The sequence below is a fragment of the Pyxicephalus adspersus genome, chromosome 2 (assembly GCF_032062135.1).
Source record: "Pyxicephalus adspersus chromosome 2, UCB_Pads_2.0, whole genome shotgun sequence".
Classification (NCBI taxonomy): domain Eukaryota; kingdom Metazoa; phylum Chordata; class Amphibia; order Anura; family Pyxicephalidae; genus Pyxicephalus; species Pyxicephalus adspersus.
Window position 1 is genome coordinate 17,171,467 of NC_092859.1, and position 19,048 is coordinate 17,190,514.

At 39.6% G+C, this 19,048-nt stretch overlaps 1 protein-coding gene across 2 annotated transcripts in view; it reads right to left on the minus strand.

Annotated features, from left to right (window-relative positions):
- The window catches only part of EVI5L (ecotropic viral integration site 5 like), a 40,222-nt gene extending 22,680 nt beyond the window's left edge, over window positions 1-17,542 (minus strand). For both annotated transcript variants that reach the window (XM_072399737.1, XM_072399736.1), the window contains exons 1-5: window positions 17,431-17,542; window positions 12,292-12,452; window positions 4,891-5,056; window positions 875-1,099; window positions 125-199 (exon numbers count right to left, since the gene is read on the minus strand). In XM_072399737.1, the coding sequence (XP_072255838.1) occupies window positions 125-199; window positions 875-1,099; window positions 4,891-5,056; window positions 12,292-12,452 (627 nt within the window). In that variant the 5' untranslated portion in view covers window positions 17,431-17,542. The remainder of the gene's footprint in view (window positions 1-124; window positions 200-874; window positions 1,100-4,890; window positions 5,057-12,291; window positions 12,453-17,430) is intronic.
- Window positions 17,543-19,048: the final 1,506 nt, after the last annotated feature.

Here is a 19,048-nt window from a genome sequence, read left to right on the forward strand (position 1 = left end):
TAAATGTACTGTGTATTGTATATTGTGACCCCAGATAAATTGGATTCTGTTTAGTGTAGATGACTATACAGTCAGATTTTAATGTATCTAGTAGAATATGATCTATATGAATTGAACAGATCACCTGCATGAGAAGAAGGCCCACGATGAAGGCACTGCCCTGGCAGTAACCTACTTCCCGGTCTATTAGCGAGTATGCCTGTGAATGTGAAAAGAAACAGTTCTGTGTAATAAAGGTCACAATCTCTGCTACTACTTTTGCCTTATTTATATCAGCAGCCCCTAACAGAAATGAAAACTCATATAAACACATGCAGTCAATAACATAACTTCCACAAACTGTATTAAAATACACAAATGTAGTTTAGTGATCATTGCTTTGTCCTAGAAGAAGAACTGCTAGGCTTGTCCTGGACTTTGGACTTCTTGATGGTGGGGATAGAATGCAGGGTTGCATTGGCATCCAGATAATATTTAGCCAATTAAAAAAAGTACTTTCTGCCACTGGAAGTGCTCAACCTGGTTGTCAGCATAATTTAACTCAATTCCTCTGAGCCCAGGTTGTTCTTGACTCATCTAAACCTGAACAGATTGGCTCCTTCTACAGCTTCTTCCTCCCGCATATCAGCCCTACTGTGACAGCAAGATTTATATCAAATCCAAGGTGAGTACTTGCACTGCATGCTTCAAGAATATACATTGATTATTGAATTGATGATTTAAAAACTGCCATAAACTAGCTCTTTTATCTCTGCCTACAGTTCAGCTTATCTGCAGAAATAGGAGCATTCTACCCAATGGGTACCTTTGGGTCACCAAAAAAAAAAAACATAATAAATAGGCAAGTACACCAAAAGCAAAAACATGCCATTACCTTCATAACATTGAACAGCCCCTCCTGTCCCAGGCTGTCCTGTCCTCTGAAGAAGTCGTGCTCTGGATAGGTTCGAGCGATGTCTCTGCGGATCAGCTTCTCGCAGGGTGAGGACATTCTTAGGAGGTCGGCGTATTGCTTCTTTACTGGCATGTCTGTGGCATTACATAACATCTGCCACACCATGGCTCTGAAATGATGCGGGATGCCCTTACGAATCAGCTCCTGCAAATTAAACATATAGAATGAATTAACAGAAGAAATCAGTGCAATGAATGCTGACTTGAATTGTAAGTCCATAAAGCAAAAAAACATAACTAAATGTAACTAAAAAAATCCATTCTAACTAATTTCTTTCTTGTGGAGTTCATGGTGGGCACCAGAGGGGACCAAAAATAGGAACTGAAGCATTCTCTTTTCCAGCATTGGAAGGGAGCACATCTGTATGTCAGCTGTGTTGCTCCGTGCAGTCATAATCCAATGACAAGCTGAAAGTTATTGTTTCCAATAGCCCAATTCAATGCATTGCTGTGAAAGTGGAACATGCTGCATTTAACATACCACAACTCATCACAGTATGCTGCAACACACATTAAAGCTACGTACACACTTCCAATTATTATCGTTGGAAAACGAACGACGAACGTTCATGCACGATATATAAGAACGATCGTATAGCAACGATTCTGCACATAGAGTTAACGACACGATCGTTCGTAGATATTGTACACACAATAGATACGATCGTTTGAGCGATAGAGGAACTATGTGCACGACAGGAAAGTGAACGGACGTTCGTTCATCACGCATGCTCTGACCATGGACGATCAACGAACGACCGTACACACGAACGATGTTCAACGATCGTCGTCCAATCCGATCCGTCGGTCCGGTCGTTCGTTTCCAGCGACTTTCCTCGTTCGTCGGCGTCGTTGGTTACTTTTTTACGAACGATTTTTTGCCCAATCGATCGTTCGTCGTTCGATTGGAACGATAAAAATTGGAAGTGTGTACGCACCTTAAGGCTGAAGTCAAACCACATTGGTGGCACCGTGCGCTGACACAAGCTAAATGAACTGGAGCCGATGTGCATTTCATCCGATTATTTAATATTTTTAATGAAGTCAACATTGTAATTTCATCCAGTAGTACCTGTGCCATAGTGACAACAGGAGCACATTTGGGAGACACCATGCCATGTAGGACTCCAACACACAAAGTGCATTTTGGGCTATTGCATTTATATGTGCTGCTGCAAAGCAAAACTCCACCTATAGCAATGAAAGTGTCAGTAAAAGGAAGAAAAGCAGAAAAAAGTTAGCTAAAAAGATGAACTGTATGTGTAAAAGAAAAAGAAGAAGAATCTCATTGGGCAGCACAGTGTCTCAGTGGTTAGCACTCTGCTGTGCTAGGTCCCAGGTTTGAATCACGGCCAGGGCCCTATCTGCATGGAGTTTGTAGGTTCCCGCCATGTTATGCAAGTTCATTTCAGATACTTCCTCCCACATTCCCACAATTTGAAAAGCATATTGAAGGTTAATTGGCTACCTCCCAAAAAAACTTGACGTTAGACTGTATTAAAGACCTATGACTATGGTGGGACATTAGATTGTGAGTTCCTCTGAGGGACAGCTAGTGACATGCCTATGGATATTGTAAAGTGCTGCTTAATATGTTGGCACTATATAAATACTGTTTAATATGATATTAATAATTTTCTGGGGTATAGGAAACTTCTGCTTATAGCAAAAGGGAACAGAGGATCATCCAATGCTGTCCCAGCTGGAACCATCTCCATTTACTGTCACTTGAACCAACCAGGAATCCTGTCCATGACCTCAGAATCGATTTTCATTATAGTTTGATGATTATGTGTTTCTTTAAGTTAAAAAAAATACAAAGAAGACAGAACAACATTTACTTTTTTATTAGATACTTTCAGGGAGGACATAAAGTAGGAAGGTCCTTTGCAGAGCTCTTTGTATGTGAGCCAAATAAAAGACTAGTGTGTTTCAAAATAATGTTTATCCCTTAGGGATTTTGCTCTTTCTGATAATAAAAACTTCTAAAGTTTCCATTTTATGTCTCAAAATCAGCAAAGTATGTATCATTCTGGAAAGAAGCCATTTGTTCTTGCAGTTTCCTAAAAGCTTTCATTGCTATAACTCTAAAGATTGATGTAAACTTCTAAGTCCAAAGCAAAAGCTGGCAATTTAGCATACTGCTAGTGATAGACATTGTTCACACTGGCTTCAACTTCTTCAGCTTTAAAAAAGCATATTAAAGTCAATCTGAAGCTGCTTTGTTGAAGTCTTAAAAATAGAAGTGAACTTGATGATGGGGGATAAGCTTTTCCTATAGTGTGGCGGTTCTTGGCTGTAGTTGTGCACCTATCCACACAATCTGGACTCCTCCTGTCATTTAATTTTATTGTAACAGACGGAGGTCTTACAATTGTTTAGCACTACTTCCTGTGACTACAAATCCTGCTTCTCCTCACACATGGCTTTCACTATAATGCAGCGATGCTGGGAAATATAGTCTGGCATCCATTGTTCTTCCTACGTTGGGTGTCACGTGGTCACATCCAACAGTGATCCTCTTCTATCAGACTAGTGTCCCACTGTGCCATCAGGGACAGCTGAAAATCCTCCATACTTTCAAAAGGTTTACTTTTTATTAAATATATTTTTCTTATTTATAATTTACCTTTAAACTAGAAGAGGAAATTACTCTAGGACACGTTAATTCCCTAATACGGGCCCATTGTTGGTTGCAAGTCATAGCCCTTTCCTTTTCTGGTGGTGTCTAATTACCCCTGTACTGGCCAATATCTTTCTATACCCCTCACCTTTCTATATAACATTTTGGGGGTGAAGGGGAATTCTAGAAAAACTGCCATTGTCAACCAGGGGTTCTGTGGAAATCTGGGGTTCTTTCGGAGGTTGCTGGGACTACCTTTAGCTGTGGATGACTAACTTACCACTTGCTGGTGCCTGCATAGTTCATGAGTTGACGCCACTTGGCAAAGCCAGTTGGATGTCTATGGGGTTTTTATAGGGAGAATAAATGGGAGCGCAAAGCCTCTTGGGTGCCCCTTCTGCGCAGAAGAAGCCTTTTGGTGGAAAGAAAAAAATGTGCCCATCTCACGTATGCGCAATGAGATCGGCAAGTTTTTTTCCATCCTTTGTCACCCCATCCCACGCCTAGGTCGGGTGATGGAGGATGAAGAACTACGAATAAGAGACAAAGATGGCGGCGCCCGCAGTGCCGGCTGCAGGACGACGCAGGACCCAATGCAAGACACCCCCGGATGGATCGGACTGCCAGTTTTCAGTTTAGTTTCTCTCTATATCTTTTTTTCAACCTAACTATGTAACTGTGTATGTGATCAGAGTCTTTAGATTTAAACTGCCAATATAAAAGGACATTCTTCTAGCTTACCACTATTGCAATAGGCTTGTATTGCAAAAACACCCAATGAATTGGTTTTAGTAGGGGTTCCCCTAGACCTGGAAATAGTTTAAAGGGTAACTCTGGTGTACAAAGATTAGGAAATGCTGCCACATGTGGCCGGTCATAGCATCCTGCATTCATAATATCGCGTTTATTGTTTAAGGACACTGGGCATCATTTAACCCCAATGATTAAGAACATCTTGTATTGAAAAAGAAGTATTACTCTGGATTCTAGAAGGACTACTCTGGATTCTAGTTAAGTATTGCAGCCAGGTCTGCTTTTTAATTTAATTCCCTGGCTAGCAGCACATATTAGGCTTTAAAACAATTTTTGATTATTTAAAAAAAACACATTACTGAATTTGTTTTAAATACTTGCATTGAGTTCTGCTTAAAGAAACAAGTGGAGTTTAGTGCAATGTGCCAGTCTTGCAGAATGAAGACATTTATTGTTAATGATTGCCAACGACATAACCAGTTCTTCTATTATTGTGCACAATGCATATCAGAATCTCTTACTTGGAACACAACCTCCAGCCACGTGCCCAACTTACTGACCTTCAGCAGCTTTTCCTTTCTCCTGGTCCACTCCTCCCAATGGGTGACAATACGTCCCCATAATTCCCAGCTGTCCTGGTCCAGAGGTGGTGGCCCCGGGGAGGTGACGCTGGTCCTGCAGGATCCAGTAACACTTCGCAGAGATTTGGAGTCAGCTTCCAGGAGCCTGGGACACACAATCACAACTTTAGACAATATAAACTAATGTACACAAGGCAATTTTCTAGTTAGAAAACAAACAAATACTTTAAGATCTAGAAAAAATTCTAATGCATTTATACTGTGAGAATAACTGCCACATCCCAATAATGCATATATACAAACAATCAAAGATAAGTACGGGACTTTTTAGGCAGAATAAATTGAAAAACATTCAATATATTTATATACATATGCACTCATTAAAAAGATTTCCCACCAATAAAATCACAATACCTCCATAATGTGCCTACCCCATCAATTGTAAATCATAGTTTGTTCACAACAATCCCAATAAAGGGTTTTCCACACTACCGTAAAGGCTTTTAAGTATACATAGCACACTACGCGTTTCGCTCAGTGCACTTCATCGGGAGAAAGAGCTATACTAGTGTATGCAAAATCACTGATAAATAGGGTAAAGGATCAATTTATAAGGTGACAATCAGACAAAGAAGCATGCTTCCATACCAGAACATAGCGGCACCCTATGGTTTGCATTTTAAATCAATTACTTATGTGACCGATGTCCTATATATATTGAGCATCTCCCTTTACCTTATTTATCACTGCATAACATTAAGCTCTATTCTGTACATTCCCAGGAAGAAACTTTTTGAAAACCTCTCACTCCTCATGAATACACCGCTCAAAGCGCGTAAAACGTTACATTCTACCTACTTGAGTTTTTGTAAAAACATTTTAATTGGAAGAATGTAATAGATGGTTCAAAACTCCAAGCAAGTCTGCTATGCATACCTAACAGCATTACAGTTATGTGGAAAACCCTTTATTGATATTGTTGAACAAACTATGATTTAAAATTGATATAGAACGCACAACGGGGAGGTGATTTTTTGAGCCTAATTATTGCTTACCTCCCCTAATAAAATGTATTGGGAGCGAAAAGAGTGAAAGGAAGAGAAAGCAATGTGTTTCGCTGATAACACTTCCTCAGGGGAGATGGAAACAGGTAAGCCTGATCAGCAAAACCCGTCGGGTTTGGAGAATCCTTTCTCTTTAATGTGCTTCCATGAACCTTTGTTACTTTTTTATTTTCCCACCGCACAAGTGGGTTACATTTTAATTTATGTAGGTGGCAGGTGAACTCTGTATAGCATTCTTTTTTATAAAGCAAAGTAAACAAAATATTTCCCTGCTTTCGCATTGGGGAGGTAATATCATTTTATTGGTGAGAAATCCGTATAATGAGTGTATATGTAAATAATAGTATTGAATGCTCTTCATTTGAACTGAATTGAAAAAAAAACTGACTGTATTGGCCACAGCTGACAATATTTGACTTGTTCTTTATTACTAAGAAAATAATCTGACTAGTATGGTTATTTCAAGCTAATGAAGACAAAGATATTGCTCTGTAAAATCCATTACATATATTGTACTAAAAAAAAGAAATTCAATTAACTGCATTGGATAGACATAACAGGATTTGCACCTGGATGCTTTGCTAAATCCAAGCTCTGGGTTGGGGACAACACCCCAGTCCTTTGCCCTGCTCCTAATGCGTCTCCCACCCACACACTTATGGTTTAACGGTTTTCTTTTTCTAGACATCTACTCTCTTGTCATATAACCAGGACCATCTTACTGCCCTCATTCTCCCCAGTATTACCCCTGGTTGGTGTAATTACACATTAGGACCTAAGGCTAACAAGTAGCAGATTAAACAACACTGGCTGCCAATCAATACCCAGGAGTAATGACCACAGGAGAGTCAGCCATGGGGAAAATATGCAGGCTGTCATTGCTGCCCTGCTTCTAAAAATCCGGATTGCCTAAAGGAAATGCTGTTGCTATCTCTAGAATCAATTTAAACACAGGTAAGGATCAGATTATGGCAAATACAAGAGCAGGTGTTGAAACATTCAAAGGTGGTTTGGAATACCCACAATTTACAGGAATAGGTAAGGGTAGGTTAAAAAGTAAAACCTAAATAAAAAATTATGGTAAGTAAATCACATTGTCAGGATATCATATATATATATATATATATATATATATATCTCTCAAAGTGCCCACATGGTCCACCATTTATTACACATAATGAAAATATTATATTGATACACTGATTCTTTAAAACTTGCAGCAGAAAATATAGGCAAGCAACTGCAAGTGTCTGCACACACCATCAGATGTCTTGCAGGATGCCCCAGAACTTAGGATGTGCCATTCAGCAGCTGTCTTGGTCCGGGCTGAGCTCAGGCCCATCATTCTTAATAATGTTCAAGAGAACAATGCTACGGCTCACTCAGGTAAAAATTTGCAAAGCCAGATAGCAGGGTTTCATGTCAAAAGCCAAATCTGATGTGCAGGTACCTCTAAAAACCCTCTACTGTATTATTATTATTATTATTATTATTACACAGTATTTATATAGTGCATCATATTACATAGTGCTGTACAAAGTCCATAGTCATGTCACTAACTGTCCCTCAAACGAGCTCACAATCTAATGTCCCTACCATAGTCATATGTCATTAATGTAGTAATTTTTTTTTTTTTTTTGAGGGGAAGCCAATTAACTTAACTGCATGTTTTTGGGATGTGGGAGGAAACCGGAGTACCCGGAGGAAACCCACGCAGACACAGGGAGAATGTGCAAACTCCATGCTGTACAGGTTCATGTTATTTAGGCCGTGTCTCTCCAGAAATGCATTTATAATATAAAATTACAGTTGCATTCTGATCTACTAGACCTTATTAAACCATAAAATGTTCTCATGAATTGTAATCCTAAGAAGAACAAAGGCTTTCTTTATTAGACTCCATGAAACATAAAGACTCTAAATGCACATAAAATAGCAGCGTAGGTGGCATCCAAATATAATAGCCATCTGGACTGGATCCCACTTCCCTCTGCAGAGGTTTATAGGAGAGGTGTAGCATGGAAAACCTGTCATCTACCTGCATTCTGAAATTCACATGGGATTTTACCTGATATCTTTAGGATATAAATGTCTTGCCATAAATTGATATTATTCCAAAATAGCTTGACCAGGTGATTTTTTTTCTCGAGATCTAGGTACACAGTGTACTTTTAGCAAAATTGGGTTAATATTGTTGTTACATTAGGCTAGAAAGATGCATATTCATCATTGGGAATCTATTTGGTACCATAAAAAAAACACAAAATACAATGAACCTAAAGCCTTATTTACTGGCTAAGAGTATCTAAAGTTACATTTTTTCTATATTTTTAGATGAAGCGGCAGAGGGTTTAAACCTTCTATTAGGTTTTTATTGCTGTGTGTTGACCCCAGAAGAATAGGGAAATCTTCCATCGGGGACACTTGCCCAAGAGGAAACTTTTTCAGATTTTCTCTCGGTACAAAAAACTAATCTGTTATTTAATATACCATACTTTATCCAAAATTAATGAAAGGACGGGAGATGTCCCTTCTGCAAAAAAAGAAACCTGCGTGATCACAATTTTTTTTATTTTTACACTGACCTGTCCTTGTTCTTCCTTGTTCTATTTAGGGCACCACCATAATTATCCCCTCTTCTTCCAGGTGTCAGATCTTTGGCCATCTTTACTGGCCAGGCCGGGATGATGTAACTCCAGCACATAGGAGTTCATTCAGTTCCAGCAGCCCTGGCAATGCCAGGATAGCCCGGCATACCCCTGCGTCCTGCACTGAGCAACTCCGTGTACTCGTAAAGTTTACAAACAAGCAGGTAAGTATCACCTTAGATACATCGCCTGTCTCTTCTGCAGTAAAAATTTTGCCCGATCGCAATTTTGGAATGTCCGTTCCGCTATCGTTCCGCTTTATTGTACACTTTAAATAACATAAATGGACTTTATGACTTCAGTATTGCTTTAATGTTTTCTGAAGACATCTGCAGTTCAATAATTAACTTTTATGGGTTATTTATAAAGGAACAACTCATTTTAGGTGCCTGTGGTAGCAGCAGGTAGGCTATGTCTCCTGAGCTGCAATGGTGTTACATGACAAGGAAAAATACAGAAATTCTCCAGCACTCATTTACACTGAAAACTCAATTACGTATGTATTTCCACTGGGTACTTTTTGTGTAAGCAACCATAACACTACAGAAAATGTCACAAACGTAATACAATTATATTAAAAAACAATATGCAAAACATGCAGGCGATGAGCAAGAACTACTCATAGAAGCTACATAAGAAGGAACAAGAGGGGAGGCAGCTAAAAAAGGAAATAGTCTGTGCATTGTTAGACATTGGAGGAGTAAAGGTTCCTCTAGTATTCACAGGGTGGTCAGACACACATTATAACTTTTTTTATGGATATCTAAACCTGAGCTTAAGGCAAATAGCCAAAATTAAATTGATATACAATATATATATATTTATGTGAAAAGTCTTGTCTACCATAATCCTGTGCATGCGGAAGATGACAATTTCTCAAATAAAATCCAGGAATAAAACAGTGTCACCTTTCCACCTACATCCATACTTTACCATATGCTTTGACTCAATGCTAGTTAATATTCTGGATATAGGGAGCCTCAAATGAAACCCTGAAATCATCAAATAGCCACTTCTTGAGAAAAGCACATCAGGACCTACAGACATGCAACAGAAGATGGTCAGAGACTATGGGCTAGCTATAAGAGATGGTCAGAGATGGCAGACGTAAAAGAGGAGAAGGTGAGAGACTATGGGCTTACTACAGGAGATGGTCAGAGATGGCAGACATGGGACAGGGGATGGTCAGAGACTATGCGCTTGCTACAGGAGATGGTCAGAGATGGCAGACATGCATCAGAAGATAGTGATAGACTATGAGCTTGCTATAAGGGATGGTCAGAGATGGCAGACATGCAACAGGAGATGATTAGAGATTATAGGTTTGCAACAGGGGACAGTCAAAGACTACAGGCTTACTACAAGAAATGTTTCCAGACTGCAAGTATGCAAAAGATGTTGTAAAAAGTCTCCAGCAGTTATCAGATACTGTAGATATGCTTCAGGAAACAGACTGGAGAGACATTACAGGGGAATTACAATTTACCAGGGCAATAGGGAAAGGTAGACCAATGTTTGCCGGGGTTCTGTAGGCTTAAAGTGGCTTTATTCAGTGCAAGACGTGGCAGTTGTGAATGCTAAAGCACTTATAGCTGTCCTTTTGCCTAGGTCCACTTTTTCACAGGGTCTCTGTAACAGCTCTCTCTCCACAATGAGTGCTTAGGAACTGTCGTATAACGGCTCAGCTGCCACTAATTAGACATTATATAAATATTTCACCCATTTATAAAAATATAGGCCCACATAAATCTATCCTCTTGATAGCACATACACATGAAGCACAACCCCATTGGCACCTATTACTGCTCCTATACATCCTCTGCTGTGATGGACTGGGGCTGACAAAGATTCTGATACGTATGCTAATTGTATGTATAATCAATTATTTTAAAATAGTGTACCTCTACTTTTTAAAAATATGTCTGAAGTTTAGCTTTATGAATTATATTTAAAAGATCATAGGATCTCTTTAATGGCCCCGCATACCAATACTGCTATCTTAAAGTGAAGGGTAATACATGACACACATAAGAAGCTGTATTAGGAATACAAAGTGACTGTAACTGGAAGAGAAGGCAGCCTGTTCTATTCATGCGGTTCAGTGTGTGTTTCAATGGGGACATTGTACGGAAAGTGAAAGCATCCTGGCTCCGTTATCTTTACCCTATTGTCCTACTGAGAATTAGGGTGACTTTTCCCAGGCACACGCTTCAGTGCTGAGCATCACACAGCCTGAGACAGCATTTTGCACCATTATTTTGTTATCTACCCTTTACACAAATATATTAAAAAATACTAGTCAATGCAATTATATATGTTACAATATATGTGTTCTTAATGAAACATGAAAATATATATTGCCTCGGCTTTGGTCTTCTAAAGAACAGCACTGGGAGAGTGCAGGCCAGCACTAAAAGCCAATCATCTGTGCTGCACATATGCTGACAAGGACCATGCTAAGAAGGGAGTAGATTGGATCAGTTTGTTGCTGCTCCTTTACTGTCCAATTGAAGCCTTGCTATACTAGTCCTGCACGGTAGGCTTCTGCATCCTCCTCAGGGGTCATCTTTTGTAGCTTCTTCTCAGAAGTACTAACTCCTAGCTGATTTGACCATTCAGACAAGGCCTGGATATGTCTATGCAGCTGCAAGTCGATTATTTTCTGCTCTTTTATTGCAACTGGTTTGTATGTGCTCATTTGCAGGCACTAAAACCATCATTTTTGAGAAAACGCTGCAAAATATTAAAGTGCACCTATGTCCAGGCTAAAGGCATTTGCATAATCCTTTCATTAGGTAAAAGTTTAAACACAAACCATCACTGATTTCTCTAGCTGCATGCACTGTAGAGTACCTCATCCTTAAAGATCACAGCAAAGATTCTGAAGTAGGTTTCTAAAAGCATTAAAGCACCTAGTGTTGTTCATATTAAAGTGATGGGAGCTGCAAATATTCACAGCCATAGAAAAAGTTGGGGGAAAAGCTGTGATTTCAAAGCCTCTATTGTGAGATTGAATTTCTTTATAAACGTCTATAGCTACACAAGTAGGTGAGGGCTTCTTTTAAAGTGAGTTTACCACTTGTTAAGCATATTTCAGTTTATTGTGCATAGTTCACTTTAAACTTGCATCTACACCTAGGTTATCTGTAATCAAGGGTTGCCAGATGTCAGGGAGCTCCTTAGTTTTGTGACTGGTGGGTCTGCTTCCTAAATTCTCAGCCATGTCACTGCCCACCTCTCTGCTTCACGTACCAAGCTTTAATCCAATAGAAAATGGTGATAAACTTCTTAGTATTCATTGAAACATTAGGATTCCATAGGAAAATGACAGCAAACCAGAAGGGTATGTTTGGGGATTTCTCTCTTACAGCAAAAGGGGTTCCCACATCAACGGAATAAAAGCAAAAGGGACTGATATGGGTTGATGAACTGCAGCGAAGCCTAGATACAAATCTGGATCCCTGAGCAGGATGGTGGAATTCTCTAAATGTATTGCATTAATTCTAAATTTTGACTGAGGAGTACCTTGAACCCTAACTAATATAGGAATTTCGTATTTTCATAAAACACAAGTGATGTAATTTTTAAATATCCAATTACATAATCCAAATAATAATATGAAAACTGTTACAGAGGAAACCTCATATTCCAACCATATCCACATGTACCTGTTCTGCTCCTCCAGCTTGCTGAGCAGTTCCAATTCATCTGGACTGAGGTTCTCAGAGTCGGAGGGGGAGATGCTGACGGCTGCTGACAAAGATGAATCATCTGGGCTAAGGGTTGGACTAGCCATGTCTGCAAGTGGGAGCGGGGCCAGAATGCTCATCTGAAACAAAAAACAGGAAACTATTGAGTCAATGGCTTGAGTAAGAGTATAAGTCAGGGGCAGTGGTGGTGAGCAAAGATGAGTATAAACACACATGTGACACATATTTAATAAAATGCATAATGTATTTAAACAAGGACTGGGCAAACTATTGCAGAATTCAGGAACCATTCAGTATGAGAAGAAGATGGTCCTCCAGTGACCAATATTAGACCTGGCTTAAAAAAGTCAGAACCAAATTTACTAGGTTTGATTGTTAGATTTATCAATTCCTATTACATACCCCCCAACCTGCAAGGAGGGGCAGATTGTGTATTCACCTATATGCAGAACCTACTTGCAAGTTGCGGTTTCCACTTACCAGATGTTCAGAGGGTCTCCAGGTGCTCTGAAACTTACTTACAGTGACTTTAGGGTTTCTAGTATCATTATTATTAAACTGTTTATTTAGTTAAAACCCACTCACCTGTCATGGGAGAAAAACAAGGGCTACCAATACATTACTTTCTGAAATTGCAAGTTGCCTTGTGGTCTCGATTTTTAATATTTGACTCTGACTTGGAACAAGCATACATCTAATATAGTCAACAGAGAAGTCACAATACCTGCGATGCATAAATGTTCGGAGTCAGTGACTCAAAGCCACTGGATAAACATGCAAATTGGTGTTTTTAAGAATTTGAAGTTTCATTCTCACAACAGCAACACGTTTTACTTGCGTTGGTGCAGTGCTTTTTATTCCGTTACCCCAACCCAGCTTTCCAATAGATGTGTGCTGCAGCACCATGCAGAGCAATGTACTAAGATCCTTTGCAGTAGGCTGCAATGCTAGAAATGTTACATGCACTATTTTGGGGGCATTATAGTGCATTAGACAGCCCACTTAGATAAAGAAATGCATGATATAATGAGTACTTTTGCAACACAATGGTGTAAATGGGTCTTCTAGGTTAAAGGTCCCTAAACACTGGGCCGTGCACTGGTACCAAGCCGTGGGCTGTGCTGAACCAGAGTTCTCTCTTTTGTCATTTTGTTCAGCTAATCACATAACCGTCCTATGAAAGTGAAGACTGCAGTCAACGAGGGTAGACACCCACGGTGCAAAAAGGATGGGGATGGCTGCTCTAAGTCAGCAATGGCAGCCTATGTTTTACTCAAAGTGCCATGCCAGTTATCCATGCTGTGCTAAACTAACCCACCCTTTCCAGGTGCATACTTACCTCCCAATCCTGCACGCAGCTTTAGTTCTTTCTGTACATTATTCAGTGTGTTGGCTATTCCAAGGAAATAAATCCCTATAGTGTTTGGGGCTATATGCAAATAATACCCTGTGTCATAGAAACTATAGAGATCTACAGCATAGAAGTGACCAACACATTGAAGATCAGCCGGTGGGATCCAATTCTAGGGGATGCTGGTAGGTATATACGGGAGGGGGCTAGAATAACACAGCCGGAGGTGTGCACATGGTAAGTGCATTTTGTAAGGGAATACCTTTCCTGTATTAGAAACCATAAAAGCATAAGGTGTTCCCAGATCACAGACTAAAGCAATGACTTAGAAGGGCAAAAGTCTTCAAATCTTCAAGGACACACAAATAAATCCTTGTGCCGCATGGGAGACTGGCTCCAGGCTTTATGTCGTAGTATCTATGTTGGCTTACAGACCTTGCTTGGTCTCCCTCTAGCAAATAAATATCAAGGATTGAGTCCACATTGGTGTCTTGCCTAAATCAACAAGTCCACTTACAAGCAGGAAGCACATTACAAATCATGACCTTATTTTGCACGCTAGGTATTTTTATTTAAAAGGCTCACCAAAATGAAGCTGTATTTTGATTAAATGTAATTTATTAATGAGCAGGAACGCATTACATACAGGCAAAATAAATTATCCTAACGCGTTTCGCATGATAGGAGCTTACTCATAAGACTTATGACTGTTATCAGTACTTAGACTGAAAAATTCATTACGTTTGTTTTTTTTTTAGGCCTGTAATGTGTCACCTGCTTGGGAATAAACCTGCCAAGTTACCATTGCCGACCCAATGGGCCTGAAAAAATAAAGCTCCCTTAGACTGTAGAACATAGGTTATCATGGAAGAACCTGGGTGATCCAGCAAGCATTAAAACAACCTTAATGAATTTTGCACACCAAGTACCCATTCATAAGCCTGATGACTAAGCTCCTAACATGCAAAACGCGTTAAGCTATTTTTTAAAAATAAATCCAGGCCAATGTTTGGTGTGCAATTGTTACATTTTGGTAAAAAATATATTTATTCAATGGAATACCTTATGTTCCCTTTATGTACCACTGTTTTAGAAGATGTGTACCATTATTCATTTTGGAGACAGCTTCAGTTCATAGCAAACCAAAGGATTTCAGCTGCAGGACAAAGCCATATGCTTGCTTTAATTCCCCCATCCAAGCAGCGTATATCTACCTGACCATTTACCAGCAATGTAAAAAAATACCCATGTATGAAAAAGCTTGTGACACCATTTGAGCTAAGTGATTGGATCAGCATTGTCACACAGTGTATAGAACATCCTAAGCCCTATGTAAAGCTCCAAGCAAAGCAAATCAAACTAAGCTTCTTTTCTTACTCCTTGCTGAATGGGTCAGTGAGTGCAGGAAAAGTGCAGGAAGGTAAGATTCGTATTTGGTGCCCAGGAATGGGGCATAAAAGTGAATCTGTTGGATTGTGCACATGGGTCCACTTTAAGAATGACCAAATGTCATTTTTCGAGACCTTGGAAAACCAAAAGACAACCAAAATTAAATTGAACAAGTAATATATGACGTATCATTCATTTCAAGGAACTCGCTCTCACCTGAATGATCGCCAAGAATGAATCTCAACTCATCCCAACCACAAGATTCTGCATGGCAACAACTCCTAACTCATCACATGGTAATGTGTATGACCCACTTACAGTATGACCAACATCACTGCGAGTGCGTGAAGATTGAGGATTTCATAACACATAGCAGCTACAGGCAAATACTGCAGATAAGGTGCAGTGGGGACACACTAGGCGTTGATAATATGCAGCAGGGTACAATGCAAAGAAATTGCCGGTATACCTGTATGTAGACCTGTATGGAGAATCTCAACAAATACAAAATATATCACACACAGAATGACCTGGGTAGTCCCGGTGATTACAGGTGATTTTTCCATTTAAGATAATTCTAGGTTATCTCGGATGAAAATCTGCCAAAAGTTTAGCTGTCTTCTAATTTAATTGACTGTTTTGACATACTAGATGAACCAACAGGAATGGCAGCCATTTTTTAAAGCTCTGGGGAAGATTACACTGATACACTCATATTACCCCCTCACCTCCTCATGCACCCATAACAATATTTAGGACAAGAAGGACTGAGCATCAGTAGAACAAGTTAGACAATGCAGGACATTCTCCAGACAGGAAATAATGTGGGGGGTGAGTTGTTTCAGTAATAGGTAATGTCCCTTCTGCAATAAACAAAAAGTGATCTGACCATTAGCTGCACATGTGTATGATGCTGGGTATCCTGGCATACCCCAAGACTGCCCGGAATAAATGGGGTGCACTCATGTGCAGGAGCTGTGTTATCTCAGCCTGGCCAATCAGGACGGCTGAAGATGCAAACCCGTAAGAAGACCAGGTGAAGGTGGTGGCACCCATAATAGAGAGAGGAGAGGTGAATGTCATTTGGAAATTGTGATCAGGCAGGTAAGCTTATATTTTTGCCGAAAGGACATCGGCTGCCCTTTTTCCTGCTCACAATTATTCAATTTATCTTAAAAGACATAGAAAGGTTTATTTATGAATGATTTCAGCAAGATTTAATAAACTTTTTCTCTAAATTCACCAATTGGATTCAATCAGAAAAATATGTGAAAGATACGTAAAAGATATTTTGTGCATTTCCGAATTAAATCCAATGTCCAAGTCAAAGTCTTTCAAGTAAAAGTTGGGTGGATCTTTGATTAAAACATGTATACACAGACAGAGAGAATAGGAAATATAAAGGTAAATGAGAAGGCTACAAAGAGCATCATCAATGTGTGACGGGTACAGAAAAAATGTATAAAGACATGAAAAAAGACAAAAGACAAAGAGGAAATACAACATAACATAAAAGTGGGGCAGTTCAGATAGTATAATTGTGTATGTAAATTGCATTATTAGTTATTAGTTATTTGTGTAGATGGGGGTATATATACATGAGGGGTGCAGTGATGGGGGTATATATATATGAGGGGTGCAGTGATGGGTGTATAATATATATATGAGGGGTGCAGTGATAGGGGTGTAATATATATATATGAGGGGTGCAGTGATGGGGGTATAATATATATATGAGGGGTGCAGTGATGGGTGTAATATATATATATATGAGGGGTGCAGTAATGGGGGTATAATATATATATGAGGGGTGCAGTGATGGGGGTATAATATATATATATATATATGAGGGGTGCAGTGATGGAGGTATAATATATATATATGAGGGGTGCAGTGATGGGGTTATAATATATATATGAGGGGTGCAGTGATGGGGGTATAATATATATATGAGGGGTGCAGTGATGGGGGTATAATATATATATGAGGGGTGTAGTGATGGGGGTATAATATATATATGAGGGGTGTAGTGATGGGGGTATAATAATATATATATATAAGGGGTGCAGTGATGGGGGTATATTATATATATGAGGGGTGCTGTAATGGCTGACACACTGAGCTCCATGCAGAGGAATGTGATGAGGCCATAGCTGTCACATAATGACGTCACTGGATGAGGTAACACACATCTGGATGCTTCCACACTGTGACGTCACGCACCCAGCCGCTGCGCATCTATCAGGCTGTGCACACACAGACACCCCATGTCACCTTTGACAGATCCCCAGAAACGTCAAAACGTCACCCAGCGGCTCTGAGACTATGGCGGATACATACAGCAAGCATTGGCTCACCTATAGCCCCAGGCCCCGGCTCCGCCGTCACGCAGCTCCACCCTCCCCGGGGCTAGGTAGCACCGATCGGCGGAGAAATCAGACACACAGCATTGCCACACCTCCTTCTGACGCTCAATAAAGACAACCAATGAGGTGGCTACATTCAATAGATTGATTGATACTTCTGCCTATCACTAGCTAAACCGGTGACAGCGGTTCGGGGTTAAGAACGCCGCAAGAGCCACCAATCAGAGATTTTACTGGGGAAGCTAGACCAATCTGCGATCTTCATAATGACAGGTGGGCGGGACTTGCTAATAGAGGCAATTTCGGAGGAGCTTCTCTAGGGTGGGCTGGACCTTCTCCGTGCGTGCACGACTATGAGGTCATACTGCGCATGTGCAGGGTGCTTGTGCGCGCGCTCCTGTCTTCATCTAACAAGCCATGTGACCCTGACACAGCCACGCCTTCTTTTTCTATTATAAATAGACCGCAAAGGCTGCATTTATCATTAATCTCTAATTTCTCAAGGGTGGAGCATTTTCTTATCATATGAAACAGGGTCCAGAGCCCTCGTGCAGCGGCACTCTTTGCACCTTCCTATGCCTGCTCCTGTTGGTGAACATATTCAGAATGTACTTACAGATACACATTTACCTCAGAACAAATAATTGTTTGTAAAAAATAAAGTTTCCTCATATGTGTTTCTTTACAATCTTAAAAAACATTAAACGCCAACTCGGGGCTCCTTTAAAGCAGAAAATAAAATGTAGCAATGTTCACCTTCTCTCCAAAGCTTTCCCCTGCAATAGTTGTTTTTCACCACTAGATGTCCTAAGTCTCTAGTGAGTATAAGTGCTATGCTCTCGAGGTGTAATGATGCTGAGAGTGGCAAAAAGCATAGGGAAAAGAAGTCAATAGTCTGGTATGTTACATGACTATTGTGAAGACATATGGACAAGATCAGTGTTACAAAAAAAGGACATGAAAGGAGGTAAACGAAGGGGAAGGGCCGGTGCACAGAAATGGACTTTTATATGGAATGATACTTGAGCGATTTGGACCTCCTGGGCGTTTCACGGAGGATTTCTGTACCAAAAGTGGTACACTATTTTTCTTTTTTTTTTTTATTTTATATTGTAGACCTGTAACTTACAGAAATATGTCCAAACAAGGGTCTAGTAGATATCATGAATATAATCAAGTTTGAAACACCCAATCATGTAAAAAAAAAAAAAATTACATTTATTAATAAAATTAAATAAAAAACACAAAAATCAGCTTAAACAAGAATGCATAAATAAATCAAAAATACAGAAAATGCAATAATTCGGTATACTGTATAGTAATATATTTTTACATTGTAGGCCTAATATTCTTAGACATAACTCACCGAAATATGTCCAATATTTAAAAAAAATTATTACATTTAATAATGAACTTTATTTGTACAGTAGCTTGTATAATATATATATAATATAATTATTTATATATATTATATGAAGATTTCTTTGTATTAGATTCAATACAGTCATTTTGTATGGAATCCAATACAAAATATTAGAATTTTCTGCCAATCTGCCTGCCCGCACCAACGCATGCACCGACATCATCAGGAATCGTATGAGAACGCCGA